General features: G+C 43.1%; 1 protein-coding gene across 2 annotated transcripts in view; it reads right to left on the bottom strand.

The window, feature by feature from the left end:
• The window catches only part of PSME4 (proteasome activator subunit 4), a 107,403-nt gene extending 87,143 nt beyond the window's left edge, over positions 1-20,260 (bottom strand). For both annotated transcript variants that reach the window (XM_005575883.4, XM_005575884.4), the window contains exon 1: positions 19,743-20,260. In XM_005575883.4, coding sequence (XP_005575940.1) covers positions 19,743-19,984 — 242 coding nt within the window. In that variant the 5' untranslated portion in view covers positions 19,985-20,260. The remainder of the gene's footprint in view (positions 1-19,742) is intronic.
• Positions 20,261-20,837: the final 577 nt, after the last annotated feature.

Below are 20,837 nucleotides of genomic sequence, written 5' to 3'. Positions count from 1 at the left end.
TCAAGCGGGCAGTGAGCTGTGATGGCGCAACTGTGCTCCATCTAGCCTAGGTGACAGAGTGAGACCTTGTCTTCAAAAAAAAAGAAAGAGATTACCAAATAAGTATCTTAATAACCAATGGTAACTGAGTTATCATCAACATCTAATGACCAATTAAAACACTGCTCTCTTATTGTAAACAAGTTACAATTTGTTTCTAACAGTTAACTTATAATTACAATACAATGAGGTTACTACCAAAAATAAATATTTTATCCAAAATTACATTTTAAATGTCTAACTATAAACAATGTAATAAAAGCATTAACTTTAAGCAAATTTAAGAAAAAGGTGTCCCAATGGCCGGGCACGGTGGCTCATGCCTGTAATTCCAGCACTCTGGGAGGCCGAGGCAGGCAGATCACCTGAGGTCAGGAGTTCGAGACCAGCCTGAGAAGAAACCCCGTCTCTACTAAAAATACAAAATTAGCCTGGCATGGTGGCACATGCCTATAATCCCAGCTACTAGGGAAGCTGAGGCAGGAGAATCGCTTGAACCTGGAAGGTAGAGGTTGCGGTGAGCTGAGATCACACCATTGCACTCCAGCCTGGGCAACAAGAGCGAAACTCCATCTCAAAAAAAAAAAGGGAAGAAAAGAGAAAAGTGTCCCAAAACCCAAGAACAACAAATCAGAGTATATTTAATAATTCAGAAGTAAATGATCCAAACAAATTACTGTATACTTAAAATCATAAAGCCCTTTGAGGAGGGTCATTTTATTATTAAATACATACATCAACAGGAAAAGGAGCATTAGTATTCCCCATAAGATCTTTAACACTCCCCCAGTACCTAAGAGCAAATTAAACTTACATGTAACTTCTTTTTCTTCCCCCCCCCCAAGACAGAGTCTTGCTCTGTCACCCAGGCTGGAGTGCAGTGGCCCAATCTCAGCTCACTGCAACCTCTGCCTCCTGGGTTCAAGCAATTCTCCTGCCTCAGCCTCCCCAGTAGCTGGGATTACAGGCACCCAACACCACACTCGGTTAATTTTTCTATTTTTAGTAGAGACGGGGTTTCCCCATGTTGGCCAGGCTGGTCTCAAACTCCTGACCTTGTGATCTCCCCATCTCGGCCTCCCAAAGTGCTGGGATTACAGGCGTGAGCCACTGCGCCCGACACTTACATTTAATTTCTAAAGTTAGGGCATCTAACTGCTTTTTTATTTTCCAGAAATTCTTCAAAATTCTTGGTTCAGTAACTCGTTTTTATTTTTTCAAGCTGGTCTGAATTTATCCAACTCTTTTCTGTCGTTTCAAGGTATAATCCCATGATCTCACATTAGTACTATGAGACCAGCAAGTATACAGGGAGGAGCAATGAGACCCGAAATCTTGTTTTGACTCTGCCAGTACAGGTTGCAGACCCTTAATCCGAAAATCCAAAACTCTCCAAAATCTAAAACTTTCTGAGCAACAACATGACACTCAAAGGAAATGCTCATGGAGTTTTCCAATTTCTGATTTTTTGATTTGAGATGCTCAATCGGTAAGAACATAATGCAGATATTACAAAACCTCAAAATATCCAAAATCCTAAACATTTCTGGTCCCAGAATTTCAAATAAGGGATATTCAACATAATTATCGTAAAAGTCTCTTAAACACCCTAAAATGGCAACGCACATAGATTAATGAACACAAAAGATCCTACACCCGAAGATATTATTATTTTGGGCTGTTGAGCAAGCATAATGATACAGCCTTCTGACGCCTCCCCCAATTTCACTCTAAATTTAGGAGCAAAAGCTGGAATCATTAAAATGTTATTTTAAATGAAAACAATCTCCCTAAAAACTGGCACACACTTTTAAGATATCTTAAGATAGAAGACGTCAAAGAAAAATTCCCTGCTTTCAGTGGCTGCTTCAGGCCTTGTCAAGATTCCAGATGCCAGCCAGGCACGGTGGCTCATGCCTGTAATCCCAGCACTTTGGGAGGCCAAGGTGGGCAGATCACTTGAGGTTAGGAGTTCGAGATTGGCCTGGCCACTATGGTGAAACTGTGTCTCCACTACACGCCTGTAATCCCAGCACTTTGGGAGGCCGAGGCAGGCAGATCATGAGGTCAAGAGATGGAGGCCATCCTAGTCAACATGATGAAACCCTCGTCTCTACTAGAAATACAAAAATTAGTTGGGCATGGTGGTGCCCACCTATAGTTCCAGCTACTTGGGAGACTGAGGCAGGAGAATTGTTTGAACCCAGGAGGTGGAGGTTGCAGTTGAGCCGAGATGATGCTAGAGTACTCCAGCCTGGGCAACAGAGCGAGACTCGGTCTCAAACAAACAAACCAACAAACAAACAGATTCCAGATGCCCCTGGAGTCATGCACTCATTCTCCCCTGTGGTTAGGATACTTCTGCAGAAAAACTGGAGAAACACTGTACTCTAAGCCAGCAGTCCCCAACCTTTTTGGTACCAGGGAGAATCTCACAAAAAGTGCACAAGCTTGCATGGTCAGTTCACAATAGGGTTTGAGCTCCTATGAGAAGCTAACACCAAGGCACATCTGACAGGAGGCAGACCTCAGACGGTAATGCCCAATCGCCTGCCCACTGCTCACCTCCTGCTGTGCAGCCCAGTTCCCAACAGGCCACGGACCCACACCAGTCCCTGGGCTGGGGGTTGGGGGGCCCCTGCTCCAAGCCAGAGTAACACTGAAGTAACTTAGCTACAGCCCATTGTTTTCACTGTAGTAGACAGACAACTGTATGTTTAACATTAGTTGGGGACATAAAATTAACAAAGCTCAAATTTTAATACTATAAAAAGAGACCAACTGGGGGATTCCTGGAAAGTCTAGGGCTGCTGGGAAAGATTTTGGAGGGACTCCTCAGAAAGCTTCTATTTCCCCCAGTTCCTCGCCAACCAGCAAGTGGTTCTTATCTCAACATTTATCAAAATGTGGTGCAAGAGATTTGTTTTAAAAGGGCACAAAAGTTCTAACCATAAAAAGAAAATTAATAAATTGGTCTTTATATTCTAGTCACAATAAGACACCATTAAAAGTAAAAAGCCCAGATATCTGAATTACATATATTTGACAAAGAAGTCATCTCCAAATTACGTAAAGAACTACTACAAACTAATAAGAAAAAACCATAATCCAATTAAAAATGGGAAAAAAGGCTGGGCATAGTACACCTATAATTCCAGCGCTGTGGGAGGCCAAGGTGGGAGGATCAGTTGAGCTCAGGAGTTCAAGACCAACCTGAGCAACATGGTGAAACCCCATGTCTATTTAAAAAAAAAGAAGAACGATGCAGGGTAACTTTTAAAATGCATTATTCTTAGGATCCAAAAATCCTAGGAATATTAAATCTCAGTAAAGCTGTTTGTCTTGTTTTTTTTTAAGGTGACTGAAAAATAAATTCCTGGAGTACTAAAGACTACCAACCTTCATTTTTTACACTACTCTGGTTTGACTTTCCTGTACACTTAAGTTCAAAAACCCTACTTTAGACTGTATCTACAGATGGTCCATTCCCTCCTTCCAGTTAATTTTCACACTGCTTTTAGGACTAACGATTACTATTAGGTGTCCCAAAATATCTGAAAACCCTGGTAAATAGTCATGATTGAACGTGATTGATACAGAATATTTCTTTCAACCATCCAGAATATATGGATGACAAGTCATTTTATTCCATCCTCCCACAGGGTAAGAAAAAAAAAGAGTAAAAGATAATACAATAGCATTTCCAGGTGCTTCCTCCTCATGGCCCTACAGTGTATTAATCAAATGATTTAATTTTTAATCATAAGACAGTGGGCCAGGTGCCGTGGCTCACACCTGAAATCCCAGCATTTTGGAACGCAGGAGTTCAAGACCAGCCTGGGCAACATAGCGAGACTGCCATCTCTACTATAGATATTAAAAAATTTAATAATAACAAATTAATAAAAATCCTACATCTAGCAATATTATCTTGAATAAATAGTTCAGACCAGGTGCAGTGGCTCACACCTGTAATCCCAGCACTCTGGGAGGCCGAGGCAGGCAGATCACTTGAGGTCAGGAGTTCAAGATGAGCCTGGCCAACATGGCAAAACCCCTGACTCTTCTAAAAAATACAAAAATTAGCTGGGCGTAGTGGCAGGCATCTATAGTCCCAGCTACTCGGGAGGCTGAGGCAGAAGAATCAGTGGAACCCCGGAGGCGGAGGTTGCAGTGAGCCAAGATTGCGCCACTGCACTCCAGCCTGGGTAACAGAGAGACCTGTCTCAAAAAATAATAATAATAATTCAGAATATCAAAGTCAAAATGCCAAAATAGGCCAGGCATTGTGGCTCATGCCTATAATCCTAGCACTTTGGGAAGTTGAGGAGAAGGAAAGATCACTTGAGGACAAGAATTCAAGACTAACCTAGGTAACACAGGGAGACCCCCGTCTCTATAAAAAAATCGCCAGGTATGACGGCACGTGCCTGTAGTCCCAGCTACTTGGGAGGCTGAACCACGAGAAGCATCTGAGTCTGGGAGGTTGAGGCTGCAGCGAGCCATGATCTTGCTACTGCATTTCAGCCTAGGTAACAGAGCAAGACCCTGACTCTCCAAAAATAAAAATAAAAAAATTTGAAGCCAAATGCACATATGTAATTTTTAAAATTTCCTGAAAAATATCTAAAAGTCTAGTATGAGAATGGCTTGTTAAAGTGTGGCTTATTCCTTTAGACTAAGCTTGTCCAACCCGTGGCCCAGGATTGTTTTGAATGTGGCCCAACACAAATTCATTAACTTTCTTAAAACATTTAGGTTTTTTTGCAATTTTTTTAAGCTCATCAGCTATCATTAGCATTAGTGTATTTCATGTGTGGTCCAAGACAATTCTTCCAGTGTGACCCAGGGAGGCCAAAAGATTAGACACCTGTGCTTTAGACTACAATGCAGTCATTTAAAATTATGTTTTCAAATAACCTTTAGTAGAATATGGAATGGAATATTTTTAAAGCAAGGCTCAAAACAATATGATATAACTAAATAAAAATACATAATCATTCAAGGAAAAAGAAAGAAAGCAGGCCAGGCACGGTGGCTTATGCCTGCAACCCAAGCACTTTGGGAGGCCACGGCAGGCAGACTACTTGAGTCCAGGAGTTTGAGACTAGCCTGGGCAACATTGCGAGACCTCGTGCCTACAAAATATACAAAAATTAGCTGTGCATGGTAGCGCATGTCTGTAGTCCCAGCTACTCAGGAGACTGAGGTGGGAAGATTGGTGGGGCCTGGGAAGCGAAGGTTGCAATGTGCCAAGATCGTGCCACTGCACTCCAACCTATGCAACAGTGAGACCTTCGTCTCAAAAAAAACCAAAACAAAACAAAAAAAGAAAAAAGTAAATACCATAAAATATTATCTCTGGAAGCCAGGTGCAGTGGCTCACGCCTATAGTCCCAGCAGTCTGAGAGACTGAGACAGGCAGATGGCTTGAGCCCAGGGGATCAAGACCAGCCTGGGTAACATGGCAAAACCACATCTCTCCAAAAAGTTAAAAATTAAAAAAAAAAAAAGAAAGAAAGAAAAAAAAAAAAAACCTACCTCTTGGTGGTAAAACTGAGCGATTTTTGTGTTTTTCAAAACACATTTTCAGTTTTTTCACTTTTCTAAAGTAAACAGGCTGGGCACAGTGGCTTGGGCCTGTAATCCCAGCACTTTAGGAGGCCGAAGCAGGAGGATCACCTCAGGTCAGGAGTTTGAGACCAGCCTCGCCAACATGATGAAACCCCATCTCTACTAAAAATACAAAAAATTAGCCAGGCATGGTGGCTTGTGCCTATAACCCCAGCTACTCAGGAGGCTGAGGCAGGAGAATCGCTTGAACCCGGGAGGAGGAGGTTGTAGCAAGCCAAGATCACACCCTTGCACTGCAGCCTCGGCGACAAGAGTGACGCTGTCTCAAATAATAGTAGTAATAATAATAATAATGTTAAAAATAAACAGGAATTATTATTCTCCATATTTTTCGAGACGGAGTCTCTCTCTGTCGCCCAGGGTGGAGTGCAGTGGCGCGATCTCAGCTCACAGCAACCTCCGCCTCCCAGGTTCAAGTGATTCTCCTGCCTTAGTCTCCCAAGTAGCTGGGATTACAGGCACCCGCCATGATGCCGGGCTAATAGGAATTATTTTTATAACTAGAATTAACAATGAAAAAATTAGTATCAAACTTCTAAAGTAAAATACAATGTTTAAGATCAGATAATCAATATTTCTACATTTCTGTGTATTATCTTAATTTAAACGTCCCTTATCAAAGACTACTTAAGGTCATAAGAGTTAACTTGAATAGGTTTCTCATCAACCAAAAATGAAAAGGGTGTGAATCAAGGTAATTGCAATGGATATGTTTAAATCCATTGAGTTCCTGAAAAATATCAGAACAAAACAAAACCTCACAGACCACATCTTTAATTAAGGAATGCCAGGGAACCAAGTCATTAATTTAAAAACTGGTAAATGAAGGGGAACAATTAAGCTTTACCCTGCCACTCCTACAGGCACTCAGGATAAACATTTCATGAGGAAAAGTTCTTTAGAGCAGCGGTCCCTAACCTTTTTGGCACTGGGGACTGGGTTTGTGGAAAATAAGTTTTCCACAGATGGTGGGGGTAGTTTCGGGATGATCTGAGGGCATTATATTTATTGTGCACTTTATTTCTTTTATTATTAAATTGTAATACATAATGAAATAATTACACAACTCATCATAATGTAGATCAGTGGGATCCCCGAGTTTATTTTCCTGCAACTTAGATAGTCCCATCGGGGGGTGATGGGAGACAGTGACAGATCATCAGGCACAAGATTCTCACAAAGGGTGCGCACCCTAGATCCCTCTCATGCGCAGTTCACAACAGGGATTGTGCTCCTAAGACAATCTAATGCCACCACTGATCTGAGAGGAGGTAGAGCTCAGGTGGTAATGTGAGCAATGGGGAGGGGCTGTAAATTCGGCTCAGCACGGTTCCTAACAGGTCACAGCAGATAACAGTCCGTGGCCTGGGAGATGGAGACCCCTGCTTTAGAGATTCTCACCAAATAAGCAGAGCGAAATGTTTAAGTATTACCATTTTGGAATCCCTAACGATGTAAAATGGCTACTAATATCACTGAAGAAGTAAGACATTAAGCATCTCCTGATAACAGTATATAATACCACCTACTGCACAGTCTTGAAAAAGAAAGCAAAACTTTATGTGCTGAATAACGGTAACAAAATATTGTGTGAGACAAATATGAAAATTTTGAGCTTACAAAAACTATGTTCCCTTTTCAATCCCCTGTGGAACACATATAAAAACTTGTTGGCCAGGAGCAGTGGCTCATGCCTATAATCCCAGCACTTTGGAAGGCCGAGGCGGGTGGATCACTTGAGGTCAGGACTTCGAGACCAGCCTGACCAACATGGAGAAACCCTGTCTCTACTAAAAATACAAAAATTAACTGGGCTTGGTGGCAGATGCCTATAATCCCAGTTATTCAGGAGGCCGAGCCAGGAGAATTGCTTGAACCCGGGAGGTGGAGATTGCAGTGAGCCAAGATGGCGCCACTGCCTTCCAGCCTGGGAGACAGAGAGACTCCATCTTTAAAAAAAAAAAAAAATTAGGCCGGGCGCGGTGGCTCAAGCCTGTAATCCCAGCACTTTGGGAGGCCGAGACGGGCAGATCACGAGGTCAAGAGATCGAGACCATCCTGGGTAACACAGTGAAACCCCGTCTCTACTAAAAATACAAAAACTTAGCCGGGCGAGGTGGCGGGCGCCTGTAGTCCCAGCTACTCGGGAGGCTGAGGCAGGAGAATGGCGTGAACCCGGGAGGCGGAGCTTGCAGTGAGCTGAGATCCGGCCACTGCACTCCAGCCTGGGTGACAGAGCGAGACTCCGTCTCAAAAAAAAAAAAAAAAAAAATTAGCCGGGCATGGTGGCATGCACCTGTAATCCCAGCTACTCAGGAGGCTGAGGTGGGAGAACTGCTTGAACTCAGGAGGCGGAGATTACAGTGAGCCGAGATAGTGCCACTGCACTGCAGGCCGGACCACAGAGTGAGACTCCATCTCAAAAAAAAAACAACAAAACAACTTGTCATAAACTAAACCACAAAAAAAAAAAAAATTCACTTAATTTTAACACATAGAAATCATTCTGGCCAAACAATCTGATTACGATACAATGTAAACCAGAAAATATTAATGGGATTATAACCAAGAGAAACCAAATCCATTTGAAAACACACGAGTCAATATCAGACTTTAAGGCATTCCTCCCCAAGAGGCACTTCCTTTAAAGTCAGATTCAGGACAATAATGACTATTCTTACCATTATGATTCAGCATTATTCTGAATCTAGATCAAAAGAATAGGTAATAAAAATTAGTGTAATTATTTCAGGAAAGGTGGAACTAAAAGTATGGTGTCAATGCTATGATTATACCTAAAACATCTGAAACAACTTTAAAAAAAAAACCACTTTTAGACTAAACTTTAAAATCTACCGAATATATATTTTTTTTAAAAAAGTCAGGAGCCTTCCTGTAGAGCATCCAGATAAAAAGTAACAGAGTTCAAGGAAGATTGTTCCATTCAAATTACCAACAAAAAGATTAACTGAAAATTTCTCAAAGAGAAATATGCAGGAATTACACGTTAAAACTTTACTAAAATGTAAAATATTTAAAGAAATGGTGAGAAATAAGGACCTTTTAAACGCCACTTAAGAGCCGGGCATGATGGCTCACATCTGTAATCCTAGCACTTTGGGAGGCCAAGGCAGGTGGATTGCTTGAATCCAGGAGTTTGAAGCCAGCCTGGGCAACAGAGCAAAACCCTATCTCTACTAAAAATACAAAAATTATTTTGTATTTTTTATTTATTATTATTGTATTTTTTATTTATTAATTATTTTGTATGTACAGGTGGTGCGCACCTGTAGTCCCAGGTATTTGGGAGCCTGAGGCAGGAGAATTGCTGGAACCCAAGAGGCAGAGGTTGCAGTGAGCAGAGACCATGCCACTGTACTACAACCTAGGTGACAGAGCGAGGTTCTGTCTCAAAAAAAAAGAGGGGGGAAAAAAAGCTGCTTAATCCCTGACAGCTAGGGCTAAATGACAAATATTTTACAGCAAGGAAAACTACCATGACCCATGACATTTCTAAACAACCCCCTGAATTAATTTCAGGCAGTAACTTCAACTCCTGCCCACACAAAATAAACACTTCACTACAGCTATATCGGTTCCAGTCTTTTCCTTCTCTTCCCAAGGTTTCACCATATAGAAACATCAAAAACGAGAGGTAAAAGTAGCAGAGAAAACTAAGGGATCAGGAACAAATTACTGTGATTTTATTCTAAGACTAAGTCCTTCATCATTACATGTAATGTTAAAAATGTAGATAGGCCGGGCGCGGTGGCTCAAGCCTGTAATCCCAGCACTTTGGGAGGCCGAGACAGGCGGATCACGAGGTCAGGAGATCGAGACCATCCTGGCTAACCCGGTGAAACCCCGTCTCTAGTAAAAAAATACAAAAAAATAGCCGGGCGAGGTGGCGAGCGTCTGTAGTCCCAGCTACTCGGGAGGCTGAGGCAGGAGAATGGCGTAAACCCGGGAGGCGGAGCTTGCAGTGAGCCGAGATCCGGCCACTGCACTCCAGGCTGGGCGACAGAGCGAGACTCCGTCTCAAAAAAAAAAAAATGTAGATAAAGCTTCTCACTGCCAGAAATACTGAGTGAACAAGTAACAGGGTTTTTTCATAAACTCACCTCCCCTATTTTCAATCAATTACCTCTATATTCAAAAAGCATTTATAGAGCAAACAACACATACAGGACAATAATGACTCAAATAGTTCCTTTGGGCCAAGAACTCACAACCAAATAAGACAGATATGAGACTCCAAGACTACCTGGAAAACGAAACATGTAAAAGTGAGATAAAATAAAGCATTAACAGAGTTTTTTGGATTGATTTTTTTAGCCGAATTTTCATCATATATTAAGTGGTCATTGACTTTGAAAGTTTAGGAAGCTGTCAGCACTTAAGATATACTCTGAAGAGGCAACCCGAGGTCAAAATAATCAGAACATCTGCAGAATTAAAAGTCATAGGAAGTCAGGCATGGGGGCTCACGCCAGTAATCCCAGCACTTTGGGAGGCTGAGACAGGAGAAACACGTGAACCTGGGAGGCGGAGGTTGCAGTGAGGCGAGATTGCTCCATTGCACTCCAGCCTGGGTGACACAGCAAGACTCCGTCTCAAAAAAAGAGTGAGAAGAAATGTTAAGTGTAAACCAAATATGGAAGCAGTCTACCTCAAGGTTCCGAATGGGAATACTTATAGTATGTGCTGCTTTTAACATTCCAATAGAGGTCTCAATGAATGCAAGGGTTTTCTGTTGCTGCTGTTGTTTGCTTACTGTTTTTATTACCATGCTCTCAGTTTGGTGTTCATACAGAATGAGATTTTGATCTAATTTTCTGCAAAGGTTAGACAGAAACATAGATTTGGATTTTTGTATTTAAAAAGGGGGGAAGAAGGGCTAAGTGCAGTGGCTTATGCCTGTAATCCCAGCACTTTGGGAGGGCAAGGCGGGAAGATTATTTGAGCCCAGAAGTTTGCGACCAGCCATGGCAACACAGTGAGACCCTGTCTCTACAAAAATAAAAATAAAATAATAAAAACCTAGCTGGGTGTACTGGTACATGCCCGTGGTCCCAGCTACTCCAGAGGCTGAGATGGGAAGATTGCTTGAGCCTGGGAGGTTGAGGTTGCAGTGAGCTGTGATGGTGCCATTGCACTCCAACCTGGGCAACAGAGCAAGACCCTGTCTCAAAATAAAGGAGGAAGGGGGGATGTTTGAAATGCTTGTTCCCCGGTGCTGTAAAGAAACAGCACTTGAACATAAATACAATTTCCTCAGCAAGGTCATTTTTATACTTTCTGCAGAAAGGGTACACTCGCCAGCAGTTCTGCCATGAGAGTACACCTAACAAAGGAGACAGGGTCATTTATAACCTGACATGTCCACCCTACTGCTGTGTTCGATTTCCATTGGTTGGAATGGGACCTCACACTCTGTATTTGCCCAGATTGGCTAGCAACTTCTAACTTTAAAAGAGGCAAAGGCAGAGAACAAAGGAAGGAGGAATGTGGAATGCTGAGAAAGGTAAAAACACCTTCAAATAAGGAAGAGGAACAGGCTACGACCTAATGCTTGCTTGGACCAGTATAAGCACGCCAGGGCAAATATTTAGGCTAAATTGTGGGAGCTAAGAACATAAAGTACATTGATTTCTTTATTATGGCTAGCAGACACTTAAGAATGTTAGCACAGGTCTTTGAATAAATTTTGCTTCTAAGAGAAGTTACTATTTATTCCGAGGAAAGTCTTCCAAGAGGAACTGCTTCTTTACTTTTTACAAGGGAGAAGGGGGTTCTCTAAAAATAAGTATCATTTACCAGAAAAAAGTTAATTCCCAGGTTCCATGATAAGAAAAACAGTTCTTAGAAGTTATATAGTTACATGCTTATTTACAAGCTTGCCAAAAAACCAGTAAAAATCTGCGTCCACTTCAATTAAAAACATGTATTTCAAATACAATTTTATTTTACAACACTTCAGAAAGAACACTTGGGAAAACCATTCTTAAGTGACATTCAGATCTCAGAAGAACATCAAACGGTACATTCTTTTCTTCTAACTGCCTTTCTTAGTGCCTCAAAGTAAGGCATTAAAACACAGTGGTCAGAATGAGATTTTCTTTTCAAATAATACATTCAGAATTCTTATTTTCTTCAAATTTTTTGATGGCATTACCACCTGGCCTAGTCTGTCCTAAATGAATAAAAGTGTGCACTGAAAGAAAGCACACAGCTGGGCACGGTGGCTCATGCCTGCAATTCCAGCACTTTGGGAGGATGAGGCAGGCGGATCATGAGGTCTGGAGATTGAGACCATCGTGGCCAACATAGTGAAACCCCACCTCTACTAAAAATAGGAAAATTAGCCGGGCATGGTGGCTGCCCCTGTAGTCCCAGCTACACAGGAGGCTGGGACAGGAGAATCACTTGAACCTAGGAAGTAGAGGCTGCAGTGAGCCGAGATCACGCCACTGCACTCCATCCTGGGTGACAGAGCCAGACTCAGTCTCCAAAAAAAAAAAAGGCACACATATCATATGCAGCGGCTCACGCATGTAATCTCAACACTTTCGGGAGGGAGGCCAAGGTGGCCAGCCTAAGCAACATAGTGAGATTTCGTCTCTACAGAAACTTTAAAAATTAGCTTGGCGTGGTGGTATATGTCTGTAGTCCAAGCTAATCAGGAGCCTGAGGTGGGAGGATCGCTCGAGCCCAGGAGCTTAAGGTTAAAACAGGGAATTATGATTGCACTCCCTATGATTCCAGCCTGGGTAACAGACCAAGACTGTCTCTTCAAAAAAACAAAAAACAAAAAAAAACAAAAGAACACACTAAAAGAAAGAGCATACTGAAACTTCCAGGGGTCTGAAAACTTGCACTGATACATCCCAAACGCCAAAACCAGTGCCCAGTCCACACAATGTACTCAAAAAATTGTATTCAAAGACTGATCTGCCTCTATTACATTGTATTAACCCATGACTGTGCACTAACTTATAAGCCTCTGTGTCCTCATTTTTTAAATGAAGGTAACTTAAGAGAATACTTGTTACCCCAGGATTGAATCTAAGTCTTCGAAGATAAGAGGCAGAAATGAAAGATGTCATAATGTGAAAGTGTTCATTAATTAGCTATTTTCTTGACCTCTGTCCATGAGATTTGATTCTAGTAAACCTCAGACAAAAAAATCCGAATGAAATGGAAACTCAGTTGTAAAATCACCAATTTGGCAAAGAAGCAGAACCTCATGAGACTGATCAAAGTGATAACAGATGTTAATATTTTTTAGGTTTTATAATAGTATTGGTATTGCTTTTTAAAAAAAAAACCCTTTTCCTTTAAAGATACATACTGGAAACATTTATGAATAAATAATATGCTTCAAAAACAATGGGGAAAGGGGATGATGAAAAGAACATAACTGGCCATGAGTTAATTAATTGAAGATGGGTGATGAGGTTCATTATATTATTGTCTTTTGTATATTTTTCATATTTTTTATAATAAAAAATATTCAATGAAAAAAGAGTTTAAATGTTGGAAAATTTCAAATCAGAAACATACATAGGCTCACTGGCCAACGATGTTCAGGAAGAAATAGCCAATTAACTAGTGAAAAGAAAACTGAAAAGCTGTTTTCAAGAAATTACTGAGAGATCTCTGGAAAATAGTAAGGGCCTCAAATAAAAGTTTATGTGTGACAGCATCATGAAAAATCAAATGTGTGCATGTGTAGGGACAGAGGGTATATGGAAACTATACTTTCCATTCAATTTTGCTGTGAACCTACAATTGCTCTCAGAAATAAAATTCATTATTTTTGAAAAAATCAAATATGAAATGTGTCTTATTGTGCTATTACATTATACAACTTTATCAAAAAAATTCATGTTCTCCAAAATCAGTTCCTTTTTTTTCCCCTTATGGAAAATCAACTTTCTCACTACAAAGAAATTTGGGTTCCCATTTTGAATGATCACTTAATAACAAAGACAAACCTATCACTCTAACTGGTTCTCACTGATGAGTTTGGTAATTTGTCAAGATTTCAAGATTCATTTACAAATAAAACCACTTGCATTTATTGTATACTTCAATTTCAATACTCAAATATTAGACACTCTTAGATGCCTCATACCAGACAATAAAGATTCAGCAGTTATCATTTCCTTTCTTTCCCAACACGGGGATGATACGAATGTGGGTGCTCCTGTGGCCACTTACTACTTTCCACAAGAGAAGGTTGGTGTATTTGATAACTCATACCTTGACTACACTTAAGTTTCTGGTGGTTACATAATCTAATTAAATACATTATGTGGTTTCAACGGGGATAATCAATCTAAGAAGGCTACATAATATTTGTAATAATAATTAAACAACTGTACTTTCAATTCTAAAAGCTGCCACAGTTTTAATTAGCAATTAAAATGACTTCACAGTATAATACAGTCACTTAATCATAAAATACAGAACGTGTCACTGTAGCAAACAAGGGATCTAAATTTGCTTCATCTTACACCAAACCCACATACTTTACTGAAATCAAAATTCTGTTTGAAACACACACACACACACACACACACACACACACACACACACACACACACACGAGAATCATGGATAGGATAACTGTAGGAAACAGTAACCTATTCCCTTATTCTCCATCCTTTTCCCTCCCTTTCCTCCAGATCAGTTTAAAAAGAACAAAGAGCTAGAAAGGCCAAGTTATTATTTATTTATTTATTTTTAAGACAAGAGTCTCCCTCTGTTGCCTAGGTTGGAGTGCAGTGGTGCGATCTCGGCTCAACGTAGCCTCTGCCTCCCAGGTTCAAGCGATTCTTCTGCCTCAGTCTCCTGAGTAACTGGGATTATAGGTGAGTGCCACCACACCCGGCCAAATTTTGTATTTTTAGTAGAGACAGGGTTTCACCATGTTGGCCAGGGAACTCCCGACCTCAAGAAATCCCAGTCTCCCAAAGTGTTGGGATTACAGGCGTGAGCCACGATACCCAATGTACCCAAGAGATATTTCGAACTGTGTTTTGGAGCCCTCAGGAGGTTTCAGAAGTTCTATTATCAAGAAGTAGTATTTCTTTTTTTTTTTAATGAGTGGGGTTTTAATTTGCCTGAGGAATCCAATTTCATGTTTAAAATTTTGGGGTTTTTTAAATTTTTTTTATTTTTATTTTTTGGTTTTTTTGAGTTAGAGTCTCACTCTTTCACCCAGGTTGGAGTTCAGTGGTGCGATCGCGGCTCACTGCAGCCTCCGCCTCCCGGGTTCAAGCAATTCTCCTGCCTCAGCCCCCTGAGTAGCTGGGATTACAGGCACCCGCCACCACACCCAGTTGTTTGTGGAGTTTTTTTGTATTTTCAGTAGGGACAGGGTTTCCCCATGTTGGTCAGGCTGGTCTCGAACTCCTGACCTTGTGATCCACCTGCGTCGGCCTCCCAAAGTGCTGGGATTACAGGCGTCAGCCACCGCGCCTGGCCAAAATTTGGTTTTTTAACACCCCACTACTGGTGCCACGTGGTGGCTCATGCCTATATTCCCAGCACTTTGGGAGGCCGAGATGGGTGGATCATTTGGGGCCAGGAGTTTGAGACAGCCTGGGCAACATGGCGAAACCCCCTCCCTACTAAAAATACAAACATTCGTCAGGTGTGGTGGCACTCACCTGCAATGCCAGCTACTTGGAGGCAGAGACACGAGGATTGCCTGAACCTGGGAGGCACAGGTTGCAGTGAGCTGAGATTGTGCCACTGCACTCCAGCCTGGATGACAGAGTGAGACTCTGTCTCAAAAAAAATAAAAACAAAAAATAAAACACTCTACTACTAAATTTAAAGTTTGAAAACCCACTAATAATCTAAATTCTCACCAGGATAATAATGTTAGACAGGGCATGGTGGCTCATGCCTATAATCCCAACACTTTCGGAAGCCGAGGCGGGCAGATCACTTGAGGTCAGGAGTTTGAGACTGGCCTGGCCAACATGGTGAAACCCTGTCTCTACTAAGAATACAAAAAAACTAGCCAGGCATGGTGGCACATGCCTGTAATCCCAGCTACTCTGTCCTGGGCAACAGAGCAAGACTCTGTCTCAAAAAAAAATAATAAAAAAATAAAAAAAGATAATAATGTTGGTGGCAAGGCCAGATACACCTCACGTACAGATAACCTGAGGTGTTCTAACTAGCACTCACTGCCTCTCATGAAAGGTCCAGAAAGGCAAGGGGGCAACATCAAGTTTTTTGAGTTGTTTGTTGTTGTTTCTGAGACGGAGTCACTGCAACCTCCACCTCCCAGATTCAAGCGATTCTCCTGCCTCAGTCTCCTGAGTAGCTGGGATTAAAGGCACACGCCACCATGCCAGGCTAATTTTCTTAATTTTAGTAAAGATGGGGTTTCACCATGTTTGTCAGGCTGGTCTCGAACTCCTGACCTCATGATCCGTCTGCCTCGGCCTCCCAAAGTGCTGGGATTACAGGCGTAACAAAATCAAGTTTTAAGAATACCTTTCTTCAACTCCCTTCATTCTCTACATGGGCCATACAAGTTATCTACCAATATTTCACTTACAGTGTCCAGCTGAGCTGTCTGCCATTGTCCAAAGACCATTAATTTGTTCCTACTTTCTCTAATTTGTTTCAAGTTCTCTGATTTGTTTCCTCCCTTATTAAAAATTTGCCTTGTGATACATTACATCACACAACTTCTCTTGACCAGTTCTAGTACATTAAACTGTCTATATCTCACTGGAAAAAGCCTATATCACATGGCAAAGTATTTGAAAATATAGAAATAACCTTTCTTCAGAGATGCTAAACAGACCTGCAAGTTTTGAAATGGATTGAAACTACTAAAAATGAAGAAAAAAGTCAAAAAGAAGGGTGGGCGCGGTGGCTCAGCCTGTAATCCTAGCACTTTGGGAGGCCGAGGCACGCAGATCACCTGGGCTCGAGACCAGTCTTGCCAACATGGTGAAACCCCGTCTCTACTAAAACTACAAAAATTAGCCAGGCATGGCAGCATACAACTGCAATCCCAGCTACTCAGGAGGCTGAGGCAGGAGAATCGTTTGAACAGGGGAGGTGCAGGTGGAGGTTGCAGTGAGCAAGATACTGCCACGGCACTCCAGCCTGGGCGACAGAGTGAGACTGTCTCCAAAAAAAAAAAAAAAGTCAAAAAGAGGGACCAAATATAAAGCCTGAGAACCTCCCAAACCAGAACTTGGTCCCAAACACACCTCTGATGTCCAGATTAGGGGTGCACAGTTCTGATTGGAAAGATAGTCCCAGTAACTCTCAACTGCATTTACACTTTGGTCTTTAGGAATGTACCTGATCTATGCAACTGTTTCTAGTATTTTACAAATTATTCAAACAGTTCTTGTAGAAAGATACACACAACGACTGATGTGAAGCTTGACAGGATTAAAAAAATAAAACTGCAGAATACCAGAGTAGAAATGCTTCTCAAGAATTTAGTCCAGGTCAGGTGCGGTGGCTCACACATGTAATCCCAGCACTTTGGGAGGCCGAGGCAGGCAGATTGCTTGAGGTCAGGAGTTCAAGACCAGCCTGACCAACATCGTGAAACCCTCTCTCTACTAAAAATACAAAGAAAGTAGCCAGGCGTGGTGGCACTCGCCTATAATCCCACCTGCCTGGGAGGCTGAGGCAGGAGAATCACTTGAACCCCAAAGGCAGGGGATGCAGTGAGCCAAGATCCCGTCACTGCACTCCAGCCTGGGAAACAGCAAGACTCCACCTCAAAAAAAAAAAAAGAATTATTTAGTCCAATCTCCTCATTTCATGCACAAGATGAAGTGCATTTCATGCACTGAAACACATGATTAAGTAACTTTCCCACAGTCTCAGGGCTAGTGGGAGAAACTAGATTTTCTTTTCATTACCACTTTCTATTCTACGAAGTACTAAATATGATCACCACTCAAGCTTTCGTCACACGTTTTGGCATTATTCAGATGTTCACTTATGCAACACAGAAGGCTTAAAAAACAAGCACAACTATAAACAGGTCACCTTAACATGACTTAGGAAAAAAACACACCCAAGATCACAACATGTCCCACTGCATTCAAAATGTCTCATAGTGCAATAACAAGACTCAGTTTCCAGCATTTAACCATTACACCAAAACAAAATTTTACCCGATAGCATTTCTTGTTGGTTATTTAGATATAAATGGTTATAGGTTCATGGGTATTAAGCCATCAGCAATCCAGCCCTAAACACCAAACATTAGCTCCACTGTTATTTTTAGCCCTTTCTAAGTAAAAACTTTTACCTAATAAGCCAAAATAACAAAACCCGGAGTGCTAATTTACCAAACTTGATAACAATAAATACTTCAGAAAACAATGTTTAAGTATGCCTTGGTAGATTCTAGGTTCATAAATCCAAACCAAATATGCCTTCGCACCATGGCATATGTATATACTGCATATCTAAAAAAAGCTGGCTGCGTCCCCAAAAATGGTAGGTATTCTCCCAGCAAGTCTAATCCAAGTGATTAAAATGGGGAATCACTGTAACAAAGTGACTATTTTTACTGTGCCTGAGTAACACAAAAACCTAGGAGTCTCACTTCAAAAAGCATTTGGATTGTAACCATTTATGAAGTATTCTTTTTTTGACTAAACGTGGTTCTCCCTGTTGCATTCCTGCTTCTGCCGCCCCTCACCCCCATTCTCTTAAGGATCGTTAACACCAAAAACTTCTTTATACTCTAGTCAGGAGGAGAGTTGTTAACCTTGACATTTTATGATCACTCTCTGAAGAGGGCAAATTACATGTTTCAGTTTTGCTTCTTTTTAATTTTAGTTCCCACCCACCCCTCAAGTGGAAATGAGAAATTTGTCAGAGGCTCCTTAATAATTGGCAGACGAGAATCATCCAGTGAAGAAATATGGACAAAACTATTACAAAACCCTGAGTCATCACTCAGTTCAATCAGTAGATTTGGGTAAACACTGAATGAGTGACTTACGTCTTGTGTGTTCACCCATCCATACCCACATGCGTGAACATACCATGTTACTAGATTTTATGTACAGTTAACCAAACAAGATAAAGCAAAATTATTTCTTAAAAAGCTCTTCGGACACAGTAAAGATGCCCACCCAGCAGGTAAATGTAACCTTTCCTCCCCCACTGTATTTTTATTCTTTGTTTTTTGTTTTTTTTCTAATTTCAGTGACACTATAGTTTGAAGCTAGTTTACAAACAGAACTCCTGAAACTGATTCAGGTAATCTATGTTAATCTGAGTAACTCAAAATATTAACACAAGCCTGATACGAGTATCGCCGTGGACATCCTGACAGTACTCTTCCCTACTTTCCTCAGTATCTTAAAGGCCTCTCCAAAAGAAATGTCACAACAGGAACAACACACAATCCTTAGGATCTTAAACAACATTGTCCACATTAACGTCTAAGACGTTAAGCTCAAGAATGAAGTCTGACTTTAAACCAACCTTTTCGATCAACTCCGCCAGGTCTGAGCGGGCCCCAAAAAAGCAGAACCCTTAAGTTTCCCAATGGTCTCCTTTCCATTCAGAAAGTTACTAGACGCCAACGGAGATGTGAAGAGGCGGGGATCGTAGGGGAAGGAAGAACCGGAGGAAGCAGGGAGAGAAGTCACAGAACTCCCCCAAAGGCAAATCCTCTCTGCCCCGCCTCTCCTATGCGCAAAGATCCACGGAGGACCCTTGGGAAAGGCTCACCTCTCTCCCTCGGGGCCGGGGCCCTTGGGCTCCCCAGGTCCCCCCAGGTGGGAAGACAACAACCCGAACACTTCAGGAGAAGCAGATGGAGAGGACGTGCAGGGCTGGTGAGGACCCGGGAATCCCGGTAAGAAAGTGTCAGGGAGGACGGCTTGAGTGCTTCACAGGCTCTGTCACGACCCTGGGACCACCGCTCGGGGACAGCTCCAGCGAGGACAGAGCTAAGGGTCCAGTCCTCTGGATAAAGAGCACCCATCCCCGACACCTCTCACTAAGCCTCTCCCCCCGGCCCGGCCTGCAGGCCCGGGCACACTTACGTGGAGAGTTTCCTGGTCCAGAAGAGGCCCCCGGGCCACAGCTCTTGGAGCTGCACCGCCCGGCCCAGGTTGCATTTGATCTGGGCCAGCTGCAAGTCGGACTCGGCGTCTAGCCGCTCGGCGTAGGGCAGCAGCTTGTTGTAGACGATCTCTTTCTGCGGGACGAAGCCCCGCGGGCCCGGCTCGGAACGCCCGCCCGGCTCCGGGGGCTCTCCGACTCTCGCCCGTTCGGCCAGCTCCATGAGCCCAGGGACACCCCCCCTACCCCCTCCCACCCTAACCCTCCCCGACCCCCACCCCTCTCCGGGCTCCGCCTCCTCCGCGTCTTCGTCGCCCTGCGGCCGCCGGCGGCCCGTCGCCCTCTGACCGATCGCTAGGCCCCCTTCCCTGGCCGGCGTGCTGCTGGGCCCCGCGCGGTTCCCGGTTCGTTGGCGGCGGCAGCGGCCGCTCTGCCCGCCCCGCACCGGCTCGGCTGGTGACGCTGCAGCCGCCGGGCTCAGAGGTTCCGGACCGGTCTCAAGTCACTTCCGGGGCGGGGCGGGGCGGAGCGACGGCGTCGGGGGAGGCGGTGGTGGCGGCAGCTGGAGCCCAGCGGGCCGCGCCTTCCTTGCCGTGGGCCCGGCTCGGAGCCCCCACCCCGGGCCTCACCGGCCCAGCGCGAGGCTGCCTCACCGGAAACACGAGGCCGAATTCCAAGCTATTGTCCTGCTTCGCCGGGGGTCGCGCACTCCAGGCGGCGCCCACCTGAGCCCCAGTCGCGGCGACAGGTTCGCCAGGTCGGCCTGGTCCCCCTAGCCGAGCAGCCCCGGCTTTTAGGTTACAGGGATTTATGGAAAAGCCTACGTACCCACTTGCTCCTTAGAGATTTATTTACTCCTTCCCGCTTGTTCCTTATAGATTTAATTATTCTGTCCCCTTTTAGTCCCCATCTTTCTGGTATTCTGGCCGCCATCATTCCAAGGAAGAAAATCGTTAACTCACTGAATAAATGCTAATTGAACGACTGTCTCGTGTGTAAGGCACTCCGTTTAGGCTATTGAGATGGAAAGTTTACCCTGGTTTCCGCCCTCCCAAGGACTTAGTCTAGCAGAGATA

Source organism: Macaca fascicularis, chromosome 13 (genome assembly GCF_037993035.2).
Source record: "Macaca fascicularis isolate 582-1 chromosome 13, T2T-MFA8v1.1".
Classification (NCBI taxonomy): Eukaryota; Metazoa; Chordata; class Mammalia; order Primates; family Cercopithecidae; genus Macaca; species Macaca fascicularis.
Note: the sequence above shows the minus strand (reverse complement) of the source record. Positions and strands in the feature narration are given on the sequence as shown.